This window comes from Coffea arabica, chromosome 1e (genome assembly GCF_036785885.1).
Source record: "Coffea arabica cultivar ET-39 chromosome 1e, Coffea Arabica ET-39 HiFi, whole genome shotgun sequence".
Lineage (NCBI taxonomy): Eukaryota > Viridiplantae > Streptophyta > Magnoliopsida > Gentianales > Rubiaceae > Coffea > Coffea arabica.
The window spans coordinates 42,222,431-42,242,868 of record NC_092311.1 but is presented as its reverse complement, the minus strand read 5'-3'; the positions used below and the strand labels follow the sequence as shown (position 1 = coordinate 42,242,868).

The 20,438-nt window shown below is 36.0% G+C and overlaps 4 protein-coding genes across 4 annotated transcripts; all 4 read right to left on the bottom strand.

The window, feature by feature from the left end:
* Positions 1 to 738: 738 nt before the first annotated feature.
* On the bottom strand, positions 739 to 1,104 carry LOC113741389 (chorismate mutase 2-like). Its single transcript, XM_027268910.1, has one exon. It carries the CDS (start codon positions 1,102 to 1,104, stop codon positions 739 to 741), a length of 366 nt encoding a protein of 121 aa, XP_027124711.1.
* Positions 1,105 to 6,949: 5,845 nt separating this feature from the next.
* Positions 6,950 to 7,733, bottom strand: LOC140017718 (hydroxycinnamoyl-CoA:piscidic acid hydroxycinnamoyltransferase-like). Its single transcript, XM_072071494.1, has 2 exons — positions 7,663 to 7,733; positions 6,950 to 7,532 (listed from the first exon to the last, which is right to left on the bottom strand). The coding sequence occupies exons 1-2, from the start codon at positions 7,731 to 7,733 to the stop codon at positions 6,950 to 6,952; spliced, it is 654 nt and encodes a 217-aa protein (XP_071927595.1).
* Positions 7,734 to 12,122: 4,389 nt separating this feature from the next.
* Positions 12,123 to 13,040, bottom strand: LOC140017672 (hydroxycinnamoyl-CoA:piscidic acid hydroxycinnamoyltransferase-like). Its single transcript, XM_072071493.1, has one exon. The coding sequence runs from the start codon at positions 13,038 to 13,040 to the stop codon at positions 12,123 to 12,125; it is 918 nt and encodes a 305-aa protein (XP_071927594.1).
* Positions 13,041 to 16,514: 3,474 nt separating this feature from the next.
* On the bottom strand, positions 16,515 to 18,467 carry LOC113741373 (hydroxycinnamoyl-CoA:piscidic acid hydroxycinnamoyltransferase-like). Its single transcript, XM_072056382.1, has 2 exons — positions 17,005 to 18,467; positions 16,515 to 16,895 (listed from the first exon to the last, which is right to left on the bottom strand). Exon 1 carries the CDS (start codon positions 18,381 to 18,383, stop codon positions 17,022 to 17,024), a length of 1,362 nt encoding a protein of 453 aa, XP_071912483.1. The 5' UTR covers positions 18,384 to 18,467; the 3' UTR covers positions 16,515 to 16,895; positions 17,005 to 17,021.
* Positions 18,468 to 20,438: the final 1,971 nt, after the last annotated feature.

The window sequence follows — 20,438 nt, the reverse complement described above, 5'->3', positions numbered from 1 at the left end:
ATCCACATCAAATTTGACAAACCTGACACTCAAAAAGAAAGAGTCAACCTTGTAAAGCTGAAAAGTATCACACAAATAATTTGGAAGTATTAGACAATCTATCTTAACTATGATCGAGGAAGTCCCTAAGTTTTTTGTCCACATAGAATCCAAAATCCAAGCAAGTTGATGCCTAATATATTTTTGGTCTCGTCAAGCATGATGTGGATTGGAGCATAGAATTTATAATTGTTCTGATCAATAGGAAAATAGAACATAACATGATCCAAAAACAGGATTTTTAGAAGGAAATAAATTTATGAGTTCATATTGATGGAAATCCATTGAGAACTAATAACTTGAAGTTAAGAGCTAGCTCATAGAATTTATTGAGGATAATTTTTGCACTTTTGCCTCTCCTAAAGCAATCGGTAACGTCAGCACCAAATTTGTTGCATTGGACAAACAAAAATGAGTAAAACTTCTTTGGGAGTTCTTTTTTTTTTTTTTTTTTTTTTAGCAAATTGTCATCTGTATTTTATCTGCCAGGCAAACTATGTTGTAATAAGTACCATATAATAGTAACTGGAAAAAAGAAAAAGCAAGGATTTCAGCATGCTAGTCATGAAAAACTAGCTTCAATTTGCATTATACATCAGCGGAAGTAATCACATACTCATGATTTGATCTTAACCCCGTGAATCCTTCTCACATAATAGATCATGTAACTGAAAAGGATCATGGAAGTCTCAAAAGGTTTCAGTCTAGACGACGCAGAAGATATTCCACTTCAACATGTTTGGTCAGAGGCATGACCCACTCTCCATATAGGCAAGGAAGAACAGATGGATCGATCTTGCACTTTCCATTGCCAGCATCGTTGGTGAGGTTCACTTCTTGCCCAAACACCTTTGCTTTCTTCTCCACCCTCTTCTTCACCATCTCCTCGACACTTTCAAATGTCAAAAGCTTCATCAGAGCATCTCTATCCTTGGCTTGAATTGCAGGTGAATATTCTTCAGAAGCATCCTTGAATTTTACCTCAGCAACAAATTTTCCATAGTGAATCCTTCTAGAGAGTACCCAACTTCTTTGGGAGTTCAAGGTGTCTATTTCATAATGCATTCTTGAAAGGAATAAGTGACATATTGTCACAATTTAACTCTAAAGAGAATGCACTTCACACTCTCTTGAAAGATTCACACTATAAGAAAATGTGAAAATTTGTTTCTACTTTGATAGCACATCTCAATTGTAATGGTAAAATACAATAGAAAAACACCCTCATGTGAAAAGAGCTTATTTGGTAGATCAACCCCATCACGAAACCAAAAATGAGAAGAAATTGTACACATAAATTGGAGTTGGAAGCCACAGGTAGAAAGTGGTTAATGATATTTCCCAATATTTGCTTGCAGATGCAGTATTTTCACTACTAACCCTGCAATGATGATCAAACATTCACTATATATTTCAAAAATTCCATATGAATAATGAAATTGCTAGTGGAAAACAATCATACACAGAATTCTGTGAAAGCAAGCAAATGAAAATGTGGTGGAACAGAAAATACCTCGTTGGAAGGTTGTACTAAAGTGAAGGGAGTAGTTAAATCAGCAAAATTCTAATTTATCACAACTTTGATACAATTAAATCGGAAATAAAGAAGATAAATTGGAACAAATTGGCCGTGATTGTGATAATGATCATCCAACATAAAGTTTCATAATAATTTGCATTAATTTTACCTTTATATCTTTCCTTCAAATTGGCTTTTTCACCCTTATAAGAAACACAAAGAAATATATGACTTTAGAAAAAAAATTGGAAAAGACAAGAAACTGATCTTAGTTTTATAGAGTAATATACATAACTGGCCCAATTTAAGGTTAGGAAGAAGAAAGATCCTACATTCGTAAATGTTGGGGAAAAATGGAAGAGCAAGAAGCAAATGGATAAATGTGTAAATAATTAGAAACAATTGTTACTTAAATAATAATTAATTCAATTGATTGTAGGTTATGGGGGATAAAAAGAAAGAATTTTGATTAGTTGAAGTTTATTAATTAGCTCCGAGGTAGCGGGGGTTGAGACAATAATGATGAGTCCATTAGGAACTTGAAATAATGGTATGTTGAACAAAATTCTTTCTTTATTCATGCTATGCTCAATATCCAAGGATCACAGGATTATGCAGCGGGATCTTTCCTCAAAATCAAAATCAATAAGCATGCCAAAAGAGGGAGATTTTTCACAAAAAAGAAAACAATTAGTCATACCTGGAATAAAAGATGCCCGATTATCAAAACCCAAAGGCAACAGCTATTATGCAATAACAAAAAGAAATAAAAGAGGAAGAAAAACCAATGCATATTATCATAATGTTATTAAGAGGTAATTATATGATAATTAGAGAGATTCTAGTTTCCCTTAACCGTTATATCTTTACTTCACATAATGATCAGGATATTGCAATTTTAATTACCAATTCAAAATGACATAAAATCCACGAAGTTGTAGAACCTTTGAGTGTTAATTGCCATATCAAATGGCAAAGTAATTTCACACATAAATAGTGTACTAATTAATTAAATGTCACATGCATAATCACACATTCAAAGCACAAGCAAGATAATACTGCCAAGTTAACAAAATTTCATGCTTCCATTATTTGTATTCTAAGTTTCACCACATATCAATACCTACTTTAAAATACAAACATAACCCTTAATGCAGTTGAAATTCAAAGATGAGTTTGACTAAAACTCAATCTTATAAAGTACAAGGATATTGTTTAAAGATTAGTGTACAGTATGGTTTGATAGTCCAAGACATGGGGCTGAACAGTTATCAGAAAAATCGTTTGGTAGTTCAAGACACGGGACTGTTGGACTACGGGACTGAACAGTTATCAGAAAAATCGTTTGGTAGTCCAAGACACGGGGCTGAGCAATTATCAGAAAAATCGTTCGAGTTGATTTTGTGTAAAATACATAAAACATAATTTTGTATTCATAAAGTGTAACTTACTTTCAATAACGTATAATTACAGAATAAAATTTTATAAGTTTCACGTATAATATAAAAAAATAATGTATAAAATACAATCTAGACTAGAGCTGCAAACGAGCCGAGCCGAGTCGAGTTTTGAGGTAATTGAGCTGAGCCTCGACTAAATTTTACCAAGCTCGAGCTCTAGCTCGAGCTCGACGAACTGGCAATTTTCGAACTCGAGCTCGACTCGAATCAAGTCGAACCGAACTTGAGCTCGAAAAAAATAAAAAAAAATTATTTTATTTTTTAAAAAAATAAATAAAATAATATTTTTTTCTGAATAAATAATAAAATACTAAGGATATATCCGTAATTTCACTATGAAAATAAAAAATAAAAAATATATATATATAATATACTTAATTTTATTATTAAATAAAAATAAAAAATATATATATACTCAAACTCGCGAGCCGGCTTGCAAGCTAACGAACTTATATTCTGAGCTCGTGAGCGGCTCGATTCGTTTGCAACCTTAATCTAGACCTTACATTTTTTTTTTTTACCAAATTTTGACAATAAACATTTAGAAACAGTTGCTACCCTCCTCTAATACTCTCTACCATTTTTGAGGTAAAAAGCTGACACAATTGTACTTGGTATTCTGCCGCACGTCAACTCAAATTGTTCTCGTTAATTGCGTCAACTACTAACAAGTTGCCTTTTTACTTCCCCAACTCTGCCCACCATAACAAAACAAACGGATTATTTCCGAAACTCTCATGAGATTTTTTACAATTTTACTGAGTTCCTCTAAAATTTAAAAAATTATATATATCTCTCTTATTATTTAAAATAATAATTTTATTCTCAAATATTTTATGAAATTCTCTTATTTGATATTGCTTGTATTTAGAATGAGTTTTAAAATTATTTTTTCATTTTTTTCCTTCTTATTCCTTTTTTTTAAATTTTTCGCCAATAAAACTGTAAAACTACCACTATTGCCTCTAGGTTTCTATTATAACCAAATGTCAAGCTAGTAATTTTTTTTTTGACGAGTTAATTTTATATGTAATCCAATGTTTTTGCTAATATTTGTTTTCTATTTTTTGGTATTAAAATTAACAATAAATCAAAAGGAAATGACCCAAAAGCACTACTAAATTATGATAATCTCACTCTTCCAAAAACTTATAAATTCTAAATGAATTATTTCAACATTTTCTTTTTAGTCTTATAAATCTAAATTCATAATAAAATACCATTAAAAATGTCATATCATAGTAATAAAATTATTATTATAGTTGTTTATTAAATAATAGATATGAACATGAAAAATTTGATATCTTTTTCTTATAATTATACTAAATAATCCTATAATTGTATAGAAAAATAAATTAAACTCATTCCACAAGAGTATTTTTGGGTGTTCATTTAAAAAATTGTTCAAGTCAATATTGTTTTGAAGTTTTGTTAGTAAAACTATCAAAATAAGGGAGATAAGTGTAATTTTTTAAACCTTAAGGAATCTCAGTAAAATTGTTAGAAATCGCAGGGAGATTTCTGAAATTATTCCCAAAACAAAAGCTCTGCAGTTTCTGTCCTCTCAATCATCTTTATGTCCATTCAATCTGCGTCTTACAAAAGCCTTATGTTTCCCGGTAAAATTTACCCCTCATGTGCCTGATCTAAACCGCTTTGTGCCTGATCTAAACCGCTTTGACGTCAGTAATTGTATTCGTACCTTACACGTGATCTGTGCTCCTTACCAACGTATTGGTCCGGCGTAAAGACAAAAGAAAGACAAAAGAGCATGCAGCAGCAAGAAAAAACAGAACTCCACCGCAATGCTAAAGGCCTTGCCTGGATTGTATTTTTTTAAATTTTTTATAAAAAAATTATTATAACAATTTAATGTATATAAAAAAAAATAAAAAAATATAATCATAAAAAATGATGTCCTTTTTTGTGACCGTCCAATCGAGACCAAATCGGAACCTGAGCTTGGTTTGAAGATTCTTCCGTGTTTAAGGTCATTGTCTAATTAAAAGGTGGGCTTGGGCTCCTCTCCTTGGTTTTCCATCTTACATAAGTAGTGGTACCATGAGACCATCAACAGGGACCAGGGAAAAATAAATGTATATATGTCGGCAGTACAGAAAGAAGCCACGTGTAATTTCCGATGAAGGAAGTTTCATCTGGTTGGGCTAATTGTGATTAGGCCGAAGTCCAATATCGTATGGGGGATTTGGAAGGACAATTGGCATTAGTGGTGCCTGCAAATTAGATGTTGATGGATTGAAAATCTCAACTCTTTTGCCGAAGAAGAGAATTGACCTCAGGCCTTTATATAGGGGTTTAACGGTACCTTTTAAAAAAAAAAAAAAAACAAGTCTATAGTACTTAAAATTTTTGAAATTATTCTTTTTTTTTTAAATATAGAGATTATAAAGACCTCCTTTTAAGTTGATAAATTGGATGGCGATCTTTTTGTGAGATTTACATTTACTCTCAACTTTTCATAAAATTCTCTTGGAGAATGTACCCAAAAAGTTCTTTCTTAACATTCTTTACTTCTTTTTAAGAGAAAAAGAAGATGACATTTCATTACTTTGGCATCAATCTCACTCCAGCAATATTATGTATTGCCTATTTTAACATCAAAGAAAAGGGCAATAAACCAAAAAGGAATTTACAAATATGTAAGTAATTTTTTAAAAACAAATAGAGAGAGAGAATTATGACATGGTAAAGTACCTTAAAGACTTTGGAAAATAATCAAAAGAGTTCTATATATCAAATTTCGAAAAAGCAAGGGTAATTTTGCATTAATATTCTCTTCTTTTTTTTTTTTTGGAGGCAGCTCTAAATTTGAGACAAGATGAACAGGAATTGTTCTTAAGTGCACAATGTTGAAGCTAGAAGACATGAAGGGAACTCTGCACTGAGTTGATTACATAGAACCAATCTGGATTTGGGAAGCTGGCCATTGAGAAGGAATATAAAATTCCTCTTGGACTATAAGTCCTTTGCTTTAAGATGTCTAATAGTGTACTCCTCTACTTTATATGGGTTCTTTCCCTCTCACTTGGATTCTTTCTTCCCCTCAGACTAAGATAAGATAGGTTATAAATGTTATTCCACAAGAGAGGGAAAAAAAAGATTACATGGTCACCATTTTTCTCTAAATAAATTCAAGCGCATGGTTGATCATTTTTTGTAGTGTCCATGGTGGTTCCAAAGCTACTCCATTCCTAGCTTAATCTAATAGTCGATATGCCATTGTGCAATTTACAAGTTTCTTTGCTATGGGATGGAATATGACAATTAAGTACCCAACACACATTGCTCATCATAATTCAAATTTTACTATGCAAGAAGCAAGTTTTATAGATTGACACTAAAAAGTAATAATATTATGAAAAAGATTATTCATCATATTTTTTTTTTAATTAATCTTATATAAGGAGGAGGAATGGGTTGGGTGATACGAGGGGAGGGAGTATAAGCAAGAGATCTTGGATTTGAATCCTTCTGCTTATACTAAAAAAAAAGGGGTGCTATTGCCCTTGCTTAAGAAAAAAATTAATCTTATATATATTGATAGTATATACAATAACAGATATAGGTATATACAACATGTGTAAAAATTGAAGTTGAGAGTCAGTTCAAATTGAGATGAATTAACAAGTATCCATACTCATTAATGTATCCACTTTTGATACATACAAGATTAATCTTTTTTTTTTTTTAAGAAAAAGGACATCGTAAAGGTCATACTAGCTATCTCAAAGGAGTAAAAGTCTCCTTATTTGCTACTATTTAGAGACAAATTTTTGGCTTCCCTTTACTCAATCTTCCATTTCTTAAAAGTTCCACGTCCAACAATTTGAACTGTTCTCTACCAGCTGCCAATTTGTAGGTTCCCTGTCCAACAAATAAATTCAAATGTTCGTGGCACCTAAATCTTACATTACATATGACTAAGCTTTTTACTGAGCCCCATGAAACTACACAAATTACAAATATCTTCATAGAAATGCTTCTTAAAAGCATTAATATGTTCTGCTTGTAGGCGCAATGGTATAAAGAACGATCCATCTCCATTAGGACTAGGAATAATGAAGAGTCTTCCGTCATAACCTACTGACCCAGGGGTCATGAAAATTTCATTTCCCCACCCAAAATGGGCTTTGTACAAGCCCAGACCAACCAAACTTGTAACGAGCAAATTGGGATTTCCTAAGAACAACCACTGCGGATAACCAACGGTGTGAAACTGACGACTGCTAGATACCTCCGGAATGTTCTTCATACAAACAAGATATGACCTTACATACTCATCTGTAACATTCTCTATTGCTTCCTTAATTTTGCTTGAAGCATAGCTTAGTGGCCTCGATTGGAGGTCACCGACAATGGCTCTTGCTGGTACAGGTAAGACAGCATTTCCAAAGTACCTTCCGGGCAAGGGTGGTTTAAGCCGATTGCGAAAATCAACACTCGCATATAGAACTGTTGAGATGCCTTGAATTAGATCTTCAACCCCCGCTGAGCTGTACGGACGGTATATATTAGTTACCGTGTCTGTTTTATTTTGGATCTTGTTTTGGGTCTATTTTGGGTCCAGTCTGTTTGGTTGTATATATATACACCTTATTTTAGTTTGTAAACTATTCCGATTACAACCCTAATAAAATCTGATTTCCCCCAAGTTGTTCCTGTCTATTCTTGTTTGTTCTTCTGTTCCGTTGCATCTGTTATAACAAACTGGTATCAGAGCTCTAGGTTTGTCCTAGGGCTCGGATCACGCAACAACATGTCTGCTTTGAACATCAAGATCGACAAGTTCACCGGGAGAAATAGTTTCAGTTTATGGCAGATCAAGATGCGGGCTCTGTTAAAGCAGCAGGGCCTGTGGAGTCCGCTGACGAAGAAGAAATCGGATTCCGTTGATGAAGAGTCGATGAGTCTGGAGGAAAAGACTCACTCGACAATCATGCTGTGTCTGGCAGATGATGTCATCACTGAGGTCGCCGGTGAAGAAACTGCTGCGGGTTTGTGGGTTAAACTCGAAAGTCTCTATATGACGAAGTCTTTAACCAACAAGTTGCTCCTAAAGCAACATCTGTTCGGTCTGCGTATGCAGGAAGGTACTCCTCTTCGAGAACATTTAGATCAATTAAATACAATTCTTCTTGAATTGCGTAATATTGATGTTAAAATTGAGGATGAGGATGCTGCGTTGATTCTGTTAGTGTCTCTACCGTTATCGTATGAGAATTTTGTTCAGTCTTTTATTGGCGGTAAAGATACAGTGACTTTAGAAGAAGTAAGATCAGCACTGCATAGTAGAGAGTTGCGCCATAAGACGGCTGGTAATGTTACAGATAATCAGGCTGCTGGATTAGTTGTCAGTAGTGGTAAAGGAAAATTGGGAAAAAAGAAGTCCGGAAATAAGAAGCAGTTCTCTAAAGGTCCCAAGCCGGATGATGTCTGTAACTATTGCAAGGAAATGGGTCATTGGAAATCTGATTGTCCCAAGAAGAAGAAACAGCAGGAAAAACAACACGCTTCAGCTTCAGTTGCAGAAAAGGAAGCTGAAAATTCAGAAGAAGACCTGGCCCTAATTGCAAACGAACCAACACATCACTCTGATGTGTGGGTTCTTGATTCTGGGGCATCCTATCGCATATGTCCAAATAGGGAATGGTTTACAACATATGAGCAGATAGATGGCAGAAATGTCGTGATGGCTAATAGCGCTGTATGTAAGGCTGTTGGAATCGGTTCGATTAAAATCAGGACACATACTGGAAAAATTGTCACACTGAACGAAGTCAGGCACGTCCCTAAAATGACGAAGAATCTGATATCACTTAGTACTCTTGACAGTAAGGGTTTCAGGTTCAGCGGAGGAAGTGGAGAGTTGTGCATCAGTAAAGGTTCATTAGTGGTTCTCAAAGGAGTTAAGCATGGCACCCTGTACATCTTACAAGGTTCTACGCTAACAGGTTCTGCTGCTGCTGCTGCTGCTGTTGCATCTTCTGAAGATCGCAGGTCTGATATGACCAAGTTGTGGCACATTAGGCTTGGTCATATGAGCGAAAGAGGGATGCAGATTCTGTCTAAACGTGATCTTCTAGAAGGCCACAAGGTCACTGATCTTGGATTCTGTGAACATTGTACTTTCGGTAAATTACATCGCAGAAAGTTTGGGAAGGCAATTCACAGGACAAAAGGCACACTGGATTACATCCATTCTGACTGTTGGGGTCCTTCACGAGTTGAGTCCTTGGGAGGCTGTCGGTATTTTTTATCCATAATTGATGATTATTCAAGGATGACTTGGGTAATCGTTATAAAGGAAAAAGGTGAAGCTTTCAAGAATTTCAAGCAGTGGAAGGCCTTAGTGGAGAATCAAACTGGAAAGAAGATCAAAAGGCTGAGAACTGATAATGGTCTGGAATTCTGTTCAAAGGAGTTCGATGAGTTCTGCAAAGATGAAGGAATTGCCCGGCATCACACAGTTCGACACACACCACAACAAAATGGTGTAGCGGAACGCATGAATCAGACACTTCTAGAGAGAGCACGATGTATGCTCTTCAATGCTGGTTTGCCAAGGAGGTTCTGGGCTGAAGCAGTGAGCACGGCCTGCTTCTTGATCAATCGTGCACCTCATACAGGTATAGACTGCAAGATACCTTATGAAGTGTGGTCTGGTATGTCCCCTACTTACTCAAATTTGAAGGCTTTTGGTTGTACTGCGTATTATCATGTCAGTGAGGGTAAACTAGAACCAAGGGCTAAAAAGGGAGTGTTTCTGGGATATGGAGATGGGGTTAAAGGGTATAGAATCTGGTCACCCTCAGAAAGGAAAGTTATACTTAGTAGAAGTGTAATTTTTGATGAAAACTCTATACTTAACCCTTCTGTGAAGGCTGTTGTTGAAGAAAGTGCAGGTGATGAAGAAAGTGCAGGTGTTGATAAATAGGTGGAGCTAAAAATCATTCAGAATGGTTTTGAATCACAACAGCAATTTAGTGATTATCAACAGCTATCCTGTGAAACTGAACCTCCTGCAGAAGTAGAGTCTCCAGAACCTACATCAGCAGAAAGGTTGACACCTATATCCCATACTGCGTCAGAAACTCAGCAGCATGGTATTGCTTATGATCGTGCAAGGAGAGTGGGAGTACAAGCTCCCAGCAGGTATCGGGATTTTGTAGGTTATGCATTTCAGGTTGCTGAGGAGGTGGATTCTCCCGAACCCTCTACCTATAGAAAAGCTATTTCAGGCAGTGAGTCAGCTCAATGGTTTGCTGCAATGGGTGATGAAATGGAGTCGTTACACAAGAATGGCACTTGGGAATTGGTCAAACGGCCAGCAGAGAGAAAGGTTGTGACTTGCAAATGGGTCTTTAAAAGGAAGGAAGGAATTTCTCCAGCTGAGGGCATCAAGTATAAAGCACGTGTTGTTGCAAGAGGGTTCACTCAAAGAGAAGGAGTAGACTACAATGAGATTTTCTCACCAGTGGTCAGACACACTTCTATCAGGGTGCTACTAGCAATGGTTGCACATCAGGACTTAGAACTTGAGCAGCTAGACGTGAAGACAGCTTTCCTACATGGAGAGTTAGATGAAGAGATTTATATGACTCAGCCAGATGATTTCATGTTCCGGGAAAAGAAGATTATGTATGCAAGTTGAAGAAATCTTTGTATGGATTAAAGCAGTCCCCAAGACAGTGGTACAAAAAATTTGACGGCTACATGATTGAGCTAGGTTACAACAGAAGTCAGTATGATTGTTGTGTATATCACAACAAACTTGAAGATGGTTCGATGATCTATTTGATTCCGTATGTAGATGATATGCTCATAGCTGCGAGGAATAAAGCTGATATACAGAAGTTGAAAAGTCTTCTCAGTGCAGAGTTTGAGATGAAAGACTTGGGTGCAGCACAGAAAATTTTGGGAATGGAGATTTTCAGGGATAGAAGTCAGAAAAAGCTTTTCTTATCACAGAAGAGCTATATTGAGAAGGTACTATCCAGATTTGGCATGTCTACAGCAAAACCCTTGAATACTCCGAGTGCAACGAATACTCAACTATCAGTTACACTTGCACCACAGTCAGAAGCTGAGATGGAGTATATGGCTAAGGTTCCCTATTCTAGTGCAGTGGGTAGTTTGATGTATGCCATGGTCTGCACTAGACCTGATCTGGCACATGCAGTCAGTGTTGTTAGCAGATTTATGGCTAATCTGGGAAGGAGCACTGGCTGGCAGTGAAGCGAATTTTTCGGTACTTGAGGGGTACATCTGATGTTGGTCTCATCTATGGAGGTGATACAGAGTGTTTGGTTACAGGCTATTTAGATTCTGATTATGCTGGAGATGTTGATAGTAGGAGGTCGATGACTGGTTATGTTTTCACTCTTGGGTATTCTGTAGTTAGTTGGAAAGCAACTCTACAACCTACAGTGACTCTGTCCACTACTGAGGCAGAGTATATGGCACTGACGGAGGCTGCTAAAGAGGGAATTTGGTTAAAGGGGCTGGTTGGAGATCTTGGCCTACATCAGGATCAGGCTAATATATATTGTGATAGTCTCAGCGCAATATGTTTAGCCAAGGATCAAGTTCATCATGAGAGGACTAAACACATTGATGTCCGATATCATTTCTTGAGATCTGAGACAAGGATCAAGGTGAAGAAAATTGGCACTGCTGACAATCCTGCTGATATGTTCACCAAGCCGGTCCCTCATAGCAAATTCAAACATTGTTTGGATTTGCTAAATGTCCTAAGTTTCTGATGGCCCTTATGGGCATTCTGATGGTACTTAGAGATAATTCTCTAAGTACTTCTGGCACTTCATTAGTGCGTCTGTTACATTTTTTGGGAAAGATTCAAGTCAAGGTGGAGATTGTTGAGATGCCTTGAATTAGATCTTCAACCCCCGCTGAGCTGTACGGACGGTATATATTAGTTACCGTGTCTGTTTTATTTTGGGTCTTGTTTTGGGACTATTTTGGGTTCAGTCTGTTTGGTTGTATATATATACACCTTATTTTAGTCTGTAAACTATTCCGATTACAACCCTAATAAAATCTGATTTCCCCCAAGTTGTTCCTGTCTATTCTTGTTTGTTCTTCTGTTCCGCTGCATCTGTTATAACAAGAACCGTTTCTTGGTCAGGGTTGTGCATACGGGCCTTGGATAAGCACTTCCATATATGTGCAGATACAGCTACAAACCGGCTAAAGGGGCTTTGATTGTTAGTTTTGTGAATCATCAAATCTTGGTAGTTGGCCTTGTTCTTGATCTGCTCAATTTGGTCTTTACTTAATTTAAGCATGACACAGATGCTAGCCATTTTACGCTCTTCCAAGCTGGTAGACTGGCCTATCAGGACGGGTAGTGGGAAAAAGTCCGAGTACTGTAATTTTGGAGCCGTTGATGATGGATGATCGTCTTCATATTTCTGAAAAATTGTTCGATCTAGGAATGGTTGATCATCAGATTTTTCACCACGTGCAATCTTTGCCCATTCGGAAAGAAAATGACACCCGCTTTGGCCGTCCGCAATGACGTGTGACACGGCCAAGCCTATAGAAGCACCACCACAAGCAAACTTTGTGATTTGCGCTAGAAGGAGCGGCGCCTCATGAAGGGGAGTATTATTGTTATCTATAGGTGGGATCAGGGCACGGATTTGTGGCGCTGGACAGAAGTCTCCGAAATCCTGGATTTTGAGTTCAGATTGAGCTTCAACAAGTAAAGCTCCCATGGAATTGCAATGCAGCTCAACTCGGCCCCCATCTTTCGGGTATAAACGTCCAGCAAGCGGATAAAACGCCACCAATGCTTCGCTTAGCGAGTCTTTCAAAACCTCAGTGGCATCATTTAGCAATTCTGGACTTTCTGGCCTGTAAAAATGGACGACAGTTGCATGAGTCACGGCTACACGTTGATCACACTCGGATAAAAACATCACTTTCGTGGGGATTGGTTTTGCTGGTTTGACAATGTGAGAGGCTATCAAGTTAACCATTGTGAGAAGGAAAGAGAATAATGGGTGTGAGAATTGTAAGAAGGAAAAAAGTATGGCAACTGGGAGACTTTGTGAGAAGGAAGGAAAATTTTGAAGGTGAGATTTTGGCTGTGGTAGCAAAGTGTCGCCAGCGTAGGCTTAGGTCATCCGCAATGGTTTACATTCTTTAGAGTATAATCCATATGTCACATCAGCATTTCATTTTCTTTTTTTTTATTACATTTTTACTCACAATGGATTACACTCCACAAGGTGTAATAGCATGAATCCACAATTAAATCAAATATTTATTTTAATAATACATAACTCATATCCCATAAATAAATAAAGTAATTTTTAAAAATAATTTTGTTATGTTTAAAAAATAAAGTATTAAATTTCATTAAATTTTTTACCTTTTGAATTTTTTATTTTCTACAAATAATATTATTAATATCTAAGTTTGAATAATATATCTTTTTCTATCTCTCAAAAATAATATATTGTTATTTTTTGAAAAATAATTATGCAGAACATTAAACAAATACGTGATACCTCAAATGAACGTTGGAAAAAGTGGACTCCACAATTGCAAAAAAAATGAACGTTGAAAACGGCTAGTTTGCTGGGCAAAATTTTTCCAATGGCTTATACGGCCACCAAATCTTAAGCTGTCAGACATTACACCGCTTATTTCACGCGGTTGAAGATGCTCTTATATAGACTTGAGATTTATAGTATATCACACGAAAATTGTGAAGACTCTGCTAATATATTTTACAAAAAGTATTTTGGTTGTTGCAATTATAGTAAATATCTTACCACACTCACAAGAAATTACTAAAGAAAAATGTTCAACGAAATATTCAAGAACCAATTCATCTCATTAGACGCAAAAAGCAAGACCTTTTCCTGTGTCTCTTTCGGTCATTACAAAACCACGATACTTGTGCCCCTTATTTAATCCACCAAGACGTATTTCGCTCAATTATGTACTTAGAAGTTCAACAAGGAGAAAAATTCAAGTAAAAACTGGTTTGTTTGTGTATGGTTTTAATGGAACCTCATAATAGGAGCAAGTGTAATTTTTGATGTTTTGGTCCTAAGGTACTAGGCATGTAAACAAAACTAATCAAAATGAGCTAGTTGGCATGTTTGTTTATTTTAACAAGTATAGAATTTTGATTTACATTTGACTTGATAATTGTTTGAGTCTCAAACTTTTTAGGAAGTCAACTTCTAGTAACTTAAATTCCTTATAGATGAATTTCAAGTTTCATCAGTGTCAAATCAATTTTGAAATCTTAATTACTACTAATTCAAGCTCACGTCCAACAGCATTAGTTGACAAACCAATTTTGAATGAGCTTGATTGAATAATCAAGAACTTTGATTTGTATTTCAGCTAGATAATGTATTACTACTAATTCAAGTTCACTCAAACTTTTTTGTTGCCCAAAAAAAATCCACTTACTTTTTAATTTTGATTTTTCTTTTTTTTTTTTAGATTGGAAAGCAGCACTCAATATTTTTATTTTGGGAAAAGTTTACTTTGCAGAATGTGTAGAGAAAAACCAACCAAAAAAATTGCCAGAGAGAGAGAGAGTGTGTGTGTGTGTAAATAGAAATTTGCAATATTTATTTCAAAGAAATTTTGTTGCCAACTTGATTAAATAGAAACTTAGTGTATTCTTTTCAGGAATTTCTCCTTTCATTTATTTTGAAAACTTTTCAATAAAATAAAATTTCGACAAAAGTTTACGACTTTGTGAAATAGTAAAGATACATTATTTGAACAACATAGGATGTGACAAATAATTTCTTGAATTGTCTTAAGGGTTTATTAGTTCTTGAATCCTTAAATATTTGCATCGTTCTTCAGTCAATTGTAAGCTATAGATTTATCTTCACATTCATCCTACATATACAACAAAAAGGACTTTTGGTTTCATTTTTGGGAAGTTCTTCCTCCATCTCCTAAAGGGCCTTTTTAGTACTTTGGCATGCAATGTAAATCATTCATTCAGCTTCATGTACAACCCTTAAATTGGGATTGTCAGTGTAGGTTACTGATTTACCCTTTATCAATTCATTGTACCTGTTTAGTCCTATGGACTTTGGCTTTGAACTGTTTCCGGTCAAATATGTGTGAGTGTTTGGTTGGCCTTTTCACCATAGTAGTGAGTAGAGGTGCAAATGAGTCGAGTCGAATCGATTTTTGAATTTATCGAGTCGAGTTACACTTATTGCTCGAGCTCGTCGAGCTCGAAAAATAGAGCTTGAGCTCTGCTCGATGTAGGAAAAGGAAAACTCGAGATCGACTCGTTTATGGCTCGCGAGCTTAGCTCGAATTCTGGCTCACGAATAGCTCGAGTTTCATTCGATTTTCTAGGTCGCATGAAGCTCGAAGGCAGCTCGACTTCTAGCTCGTTAGGAGCTCGAGTTCGAACTCGAAAACAGCTCGAAAATTTCTGGAAATTTAAGCAAGAAAACAGCATTTTTGTCCTCATATTTTTGACAAAATTTGAGCATGATAACAACAATATTCTTGATCTTGAGGCCTACAAATTATGCACTAATACAATCATAAATGTCCAAATGTCCACTAATACAAATTATCCAAAAATATCCAAATATCCACCAATACAAATTATCCAAATGCCCGCAAGAATACCAGCTTGTTGTCCACAAAAACCAAGGCATGACATGAAGCGAGAATTAGTCCACCAACTCCAACTCCAGAAAATTCCTAAAGGTTAAAAGAGTCATAAGAAAAACGATTTGGCCAAAATGCAAAAGAAAAAAAAATGACATGAGCAGCATTCTCTAGTCCCAAAACAGATTACTATTACTAGTAAACAAGTTAGTAGCAGTAATTAGAAAGATAAAAAGGTGTGTTAGAAATTGTAATGATGATGTAAGCAAATAAATTTTGGCAAATAATCCTCTATCCAAACAAACCCATTGTCTGTCATAACTGGAATATTGTCTGTCATAAGGAAAACTGGAATATTGTCTGTCAGATTTTTAAAACTACACATATTTTTCATTTGCAGTGCCGTAGAAAATTTAAGTTAGACAAATAAATAGCATTGGAGAGATACCAATCTCTAGGAGATGTCATTGATTAAAAGTTCACCTACAAAAAACGACTATAAATCACGGCATTACTAAATGATAGATACAAATATGAAAATTCTTAAAATAAAAAAGATGAATTATTTTTTAATTTGTTTCTGTCATTTAGTCGCAATGTCACTTAGTGTTGAATTTTTTGTTAATTAAGCAGCTAATATATCACTTGGCACTTTTATATGCATTGTAGAAGTTAATTATCTCTATGCATATAGCTTCTAAATTGTCAGGCTGATTGCTTCAGCCAACTTGAAAGTTTATACATACTTCAATTTCCAAATAATTACTATGCCATATAAAGGTTGAAATATGGCCAGCCCTGCCTGGTGTTAGCATACATGATTGTGGCATTACACTTGGTTTGACAATTCTTCCAGGTTTTAAAATGCTCAAGGATTTTGTATTACATAAGTAGTGGACCCATCATACATAAGAAAATGCATTTTTCCATCTTACATAAAGTAGTGCCATATCATGATACCATGAACACGTGCCATGGAAAACTAAATGTATATATGTCAGCAGCACAGGAAACCGTCACGTGTAACACGGACCAGGGACATCGTAAAGGTCATACTAGCTATCACAGGGAGTAAAAGTCTCCTTATTTGCTACTACCTTAAGAGACAAATATTTTATTCCGTCTACTCCATCTTCCATATCTGAAAAGATCCACGTCGCGTTTGCCTGCAATAATAGCTCTTCAAACTGTTCTCCAGCAGCTGCCAATTCGTTGGTTCCCTGTCCGACAAATAAATTCAAATGTTAGTGGCAATTAATAATGTTTACTCACATATGACTAAGCTTTTCAGTGAGCCCCATGAACTACACAAACAGCATTAGAACCAACCTTGTAAGTCTGCAGCATTATATATCTTCGTAGAAATATTTCTTAAAAGCATTAATATGTTCTACTTGCAGGCGCAGTGGGATAATCAACGATCCATCCCCATTAGGACCAGGAATAAGGAAGAGTCTTCCATCATAACCTAATGACCCAGGGGTCATGGAAATTGCTTCTCCCCACCCAAAATTGACTTTGTACACGTCCAGCCCAACCCAACTAGTAATAAGCAAATTGGGATTTCCAAAGAACAACCCCTGTGCACAACCAACAGTGTGAAAATGTCGACTGCTAGATACCTCGGGCATGTCCTTCATACAAACAAGATATGACCTTACATACTCATCTGTAACCTTGTCTATTGCTTCCTTAATTTTGCTTGAAGCATAGCTTGGTGGCCTCGATTGGAGATCACCTGCAATGGCTCTTGCTGGTACAGGTAAGACAGCATTTCCAAAATACCTTCCGGGCAAGGGTGGTTTAAGCCGACTGCGAAAATCCACAGTCACATATAGAACCGTTTCTTGGTCGGGGCTGTGCATACGGGCCTTGGATAAGCACTTCCATATATGCGCAGATACAGCTACAAACCGGCTAAATGGGGGGTGATTGCTAGTTTTGTGAACCAAATCGTGGTGGTTGTTGACGTTGTTCTTGAGCTGCTCAATTTGTTCTTTACTTAACTGAAACATGGCACAGGTAGTAGCCTTTTTACGCTCTTCTAAGCTGCTAGACTGGCCTATCAGGACGGGCAGTGGGTAAAAGTCTGGGTATTGTAATTTTGGAGCTATTGACGATGGGCACTCTTCATATTGTTGAAGAATTGTACGATCTAGGTATGGTTGATCATCAGATTTTTCACCGCGTGCAATCTTTGCCCATTCGGCAACAAAATGACACCCGCTTTGACCGTCCACAATGACGTGTGACACGGCCGAGCCTAAAGAAACACCACCACAGGCAAACTTTGTGATTTGCACTAGAAGGAGCGGTACCTCATGAAGGGGAGTATTATTGTAATCTATAGGTGGGATCAGGGCACGGATTTGTGGAGTTGGGCAAAAGTCTCCAAAATCCTCGATTTTGAGTTCTGATTGAGCTTCAAGAAGTAAAGCACCCATGGAATTGCAACGCAGCTCAACTCGGCCTCCATCTTTCTGGTATAAACGTCCAGCAAGAGGATAAAAAGCTGCCAAGGCTTCGCTTAATGAGTCTTTCAAAACCCTAGTGGCATCTTTTAGCAATTCTGGATTTTCTGGCTTGTAAAAGTGGACGGTGGTTGCATGAGTCAAGGGTTTACATTGATCACACTCAGATAAATACATTACTTTCGTGGAGATTGGCCTTGCTGGCTTGACAGTGTGAGAGGCTATCAAGTTAACCATTGTGAGAAGGAAAGAGAATAATGGGAGTGAGGGTTGTAGGAAGGAAAAAAAGTGTTGGTAGACTTTGTGAGAAGGAAAGGAATTTTGAGGGTGAGATTTTGGTTGTGGTAGCAAAGTGCAGCCAGCACACGCTTATATAGACCCGAGATTTGTACTGCATCACATGTGAAACTTGTGTAGACTCTGCAAATATATTTTACGAAATATTCAACGAAATATTTTACGAAAGTATTCTGGTCAAATTTTGTGGGTGTTTGGTTGCTATGTGATTGCTTTGGTTAGGCTTTGTCAAAGAATGTGCTCCGACAAGTTACTGCCTGGCGAATACTTTTGTACCCTAAAGCTCCTGCGGGGCAGCTTGATCGATCATGTAGTTATTTTTTAAAATATGGATCAATATTCGAGTTCCGTAATTATCATGTTTTCAGTAAATGTAGGTGCCCTTTCACAAGTTGCAAGAAAATTAGTCGGGTGAAAACTCAGATACCTCCGGTGTCATAAAAAAAAATTCTATACCCTAAAACATTTTATTTTTGATCTTCTATTTCAGGAGACTATGATACTATTATGGTCTCCACATTTGTATTGCTGTTGTTTTGTCGATTGCTTAGCTTGCTCTTTTTATTTTGGGGCCCCTTGGATGAGGACAGCTGATGTCAAGTGGAACTACTTGGAGAGAAAATTTTTTTAAAAAAAATCAATGGTTTTTTTATTTTGGAAAGTCAGGTGACCCCTCTCTTTTTTTTTTTAAACAATAATAATATTTATATAATCTCATCTATCATATTCTATAGAAAAGGGGAGTCTAAAGAGACTATGTAAAAAATTAGTAGATATGCAGATCTGACTAGATTAAAGAAGTGTTCTATCATCTTTTTTTAATTTTTTCAAAAGAAGCGAGATTCAAATCTCCGACTTACCACCCAAATAGGAATTTAGTCCCTTTTTATTGCCACTGAAGCTCAGTGGTTGACCCCTCTCTTCATTGTGTGCATGATGGAAAGGTTCACAACTTAATTAGGCCGGGACATCAGCACAGCAGTTTTAAACAAATATTTTCTAGCAGGCAGTTTAAATATTTTCTAGAGAAAAGACATGCTTGGTATGACTCATGAGATGCTTGAAAGATTGGAGGCAAACTTGAAGGCGAATGGTTTTCTCAAGTTCATGATGCGATTGTTTGCGCTCATTTCTATGTTCTCATGCTAGAAGATGAAAGCCCGAACAACGCGCGGGTATTAGGTGCCTCTATTTAAAATGTTTTACATAATTTTTAAGCAAAATACAATAAAATTGAGAAAATAGAATGTATTGCTGCTATAACTTGTTAAAAAAAACATGTATTTAAAGTAAGTATCATATCAGTTGAAATAGAATTACCCATAAACAAATTATTTTATACTCTACATAAAAATAAAGTTAATTTCTAAATGCACATAGTATTTCTTCTACATACGTTAATTAAGAAACTAGAAGGAAATGTCAAAAAAGACTAACTAAATAACATAATAAGAAAACATCCAAAGTTGAAGCTATAATATATTACTTTTTATTATTTAACATCAACATAACAAATGACAGCAAAAACTTTTTTTTTATGTCAAATAGATAATTCCCATCCTTATACTACAACTCATTATAAGATTAAAAAAGTTTTAACCTTTAGCTTTGTTCTTAGCCAGTTTTATCTTATCCACATCAATTTTGACAAACCTGACACTCGAAAGGAAAGAGTCAACCTTGTAAATATATTATGGAAAGCTCAAAAGTATCACGCAAATAATTTGCAAGTATTAGACAATCTATCTTAACTATGATTGAGGAAGTCCCTAAGTTTTTTGTCCACATAGAATCCAAAATCCAAGCAAGTTGATGCCTAATATATTTTTGGTCTCGTCAAGCTTGATGTGGATTGGAGCATAGAATTTATAATTGTTCTGATCAATAGGAACAGAGAACATAACATGATCCAAAAATAGGATTTTTAGAAGGAAATAAATTTATGAGTTCATATTGATGGAAATCCATTGAAAACTAATAACTTGAAGTTAAGAG

Excerpts from the sequence above, each read along its gene's own strand:
- LOC113741389 (XM_027268910.1), bottom strand. The coding sequence starts at position 1,104 with ATGCATTATGAAATAGACACCTTGAACTCCCAAAGAAGTTGGGTACTC.
- LOC140017718 (XM_072071494.1), bottom strand. The coding sequence starts at position 7,733 with ATGCAACGGAACAGAAGAACAAACAAGAATAGACAGGAACAACTTGGG. Across the intron at positions 7,533-7,662 it reads AATCAGATTTTATTAGGGTT|CTCAGCGGGGGTTGAAGATC; the intron begins GTAATCGGAATA and ends CCGTCCGTACAG.
- LOC140017672 (XM_072071493.1), bottom strand. The coding sequence starts at position 13,040 with ATGGTTAACTTGATAGCCTCTCACATTGTCAAACCAGCAAAACCAATC.
- LOC113741373 (XM_072056382.1), bottom strand. The coding sequence starts at position 18,383 with ATGGTTAACTTGATAGCCTCTCACACTGTCAAGCCAGCAAGGCCAATC.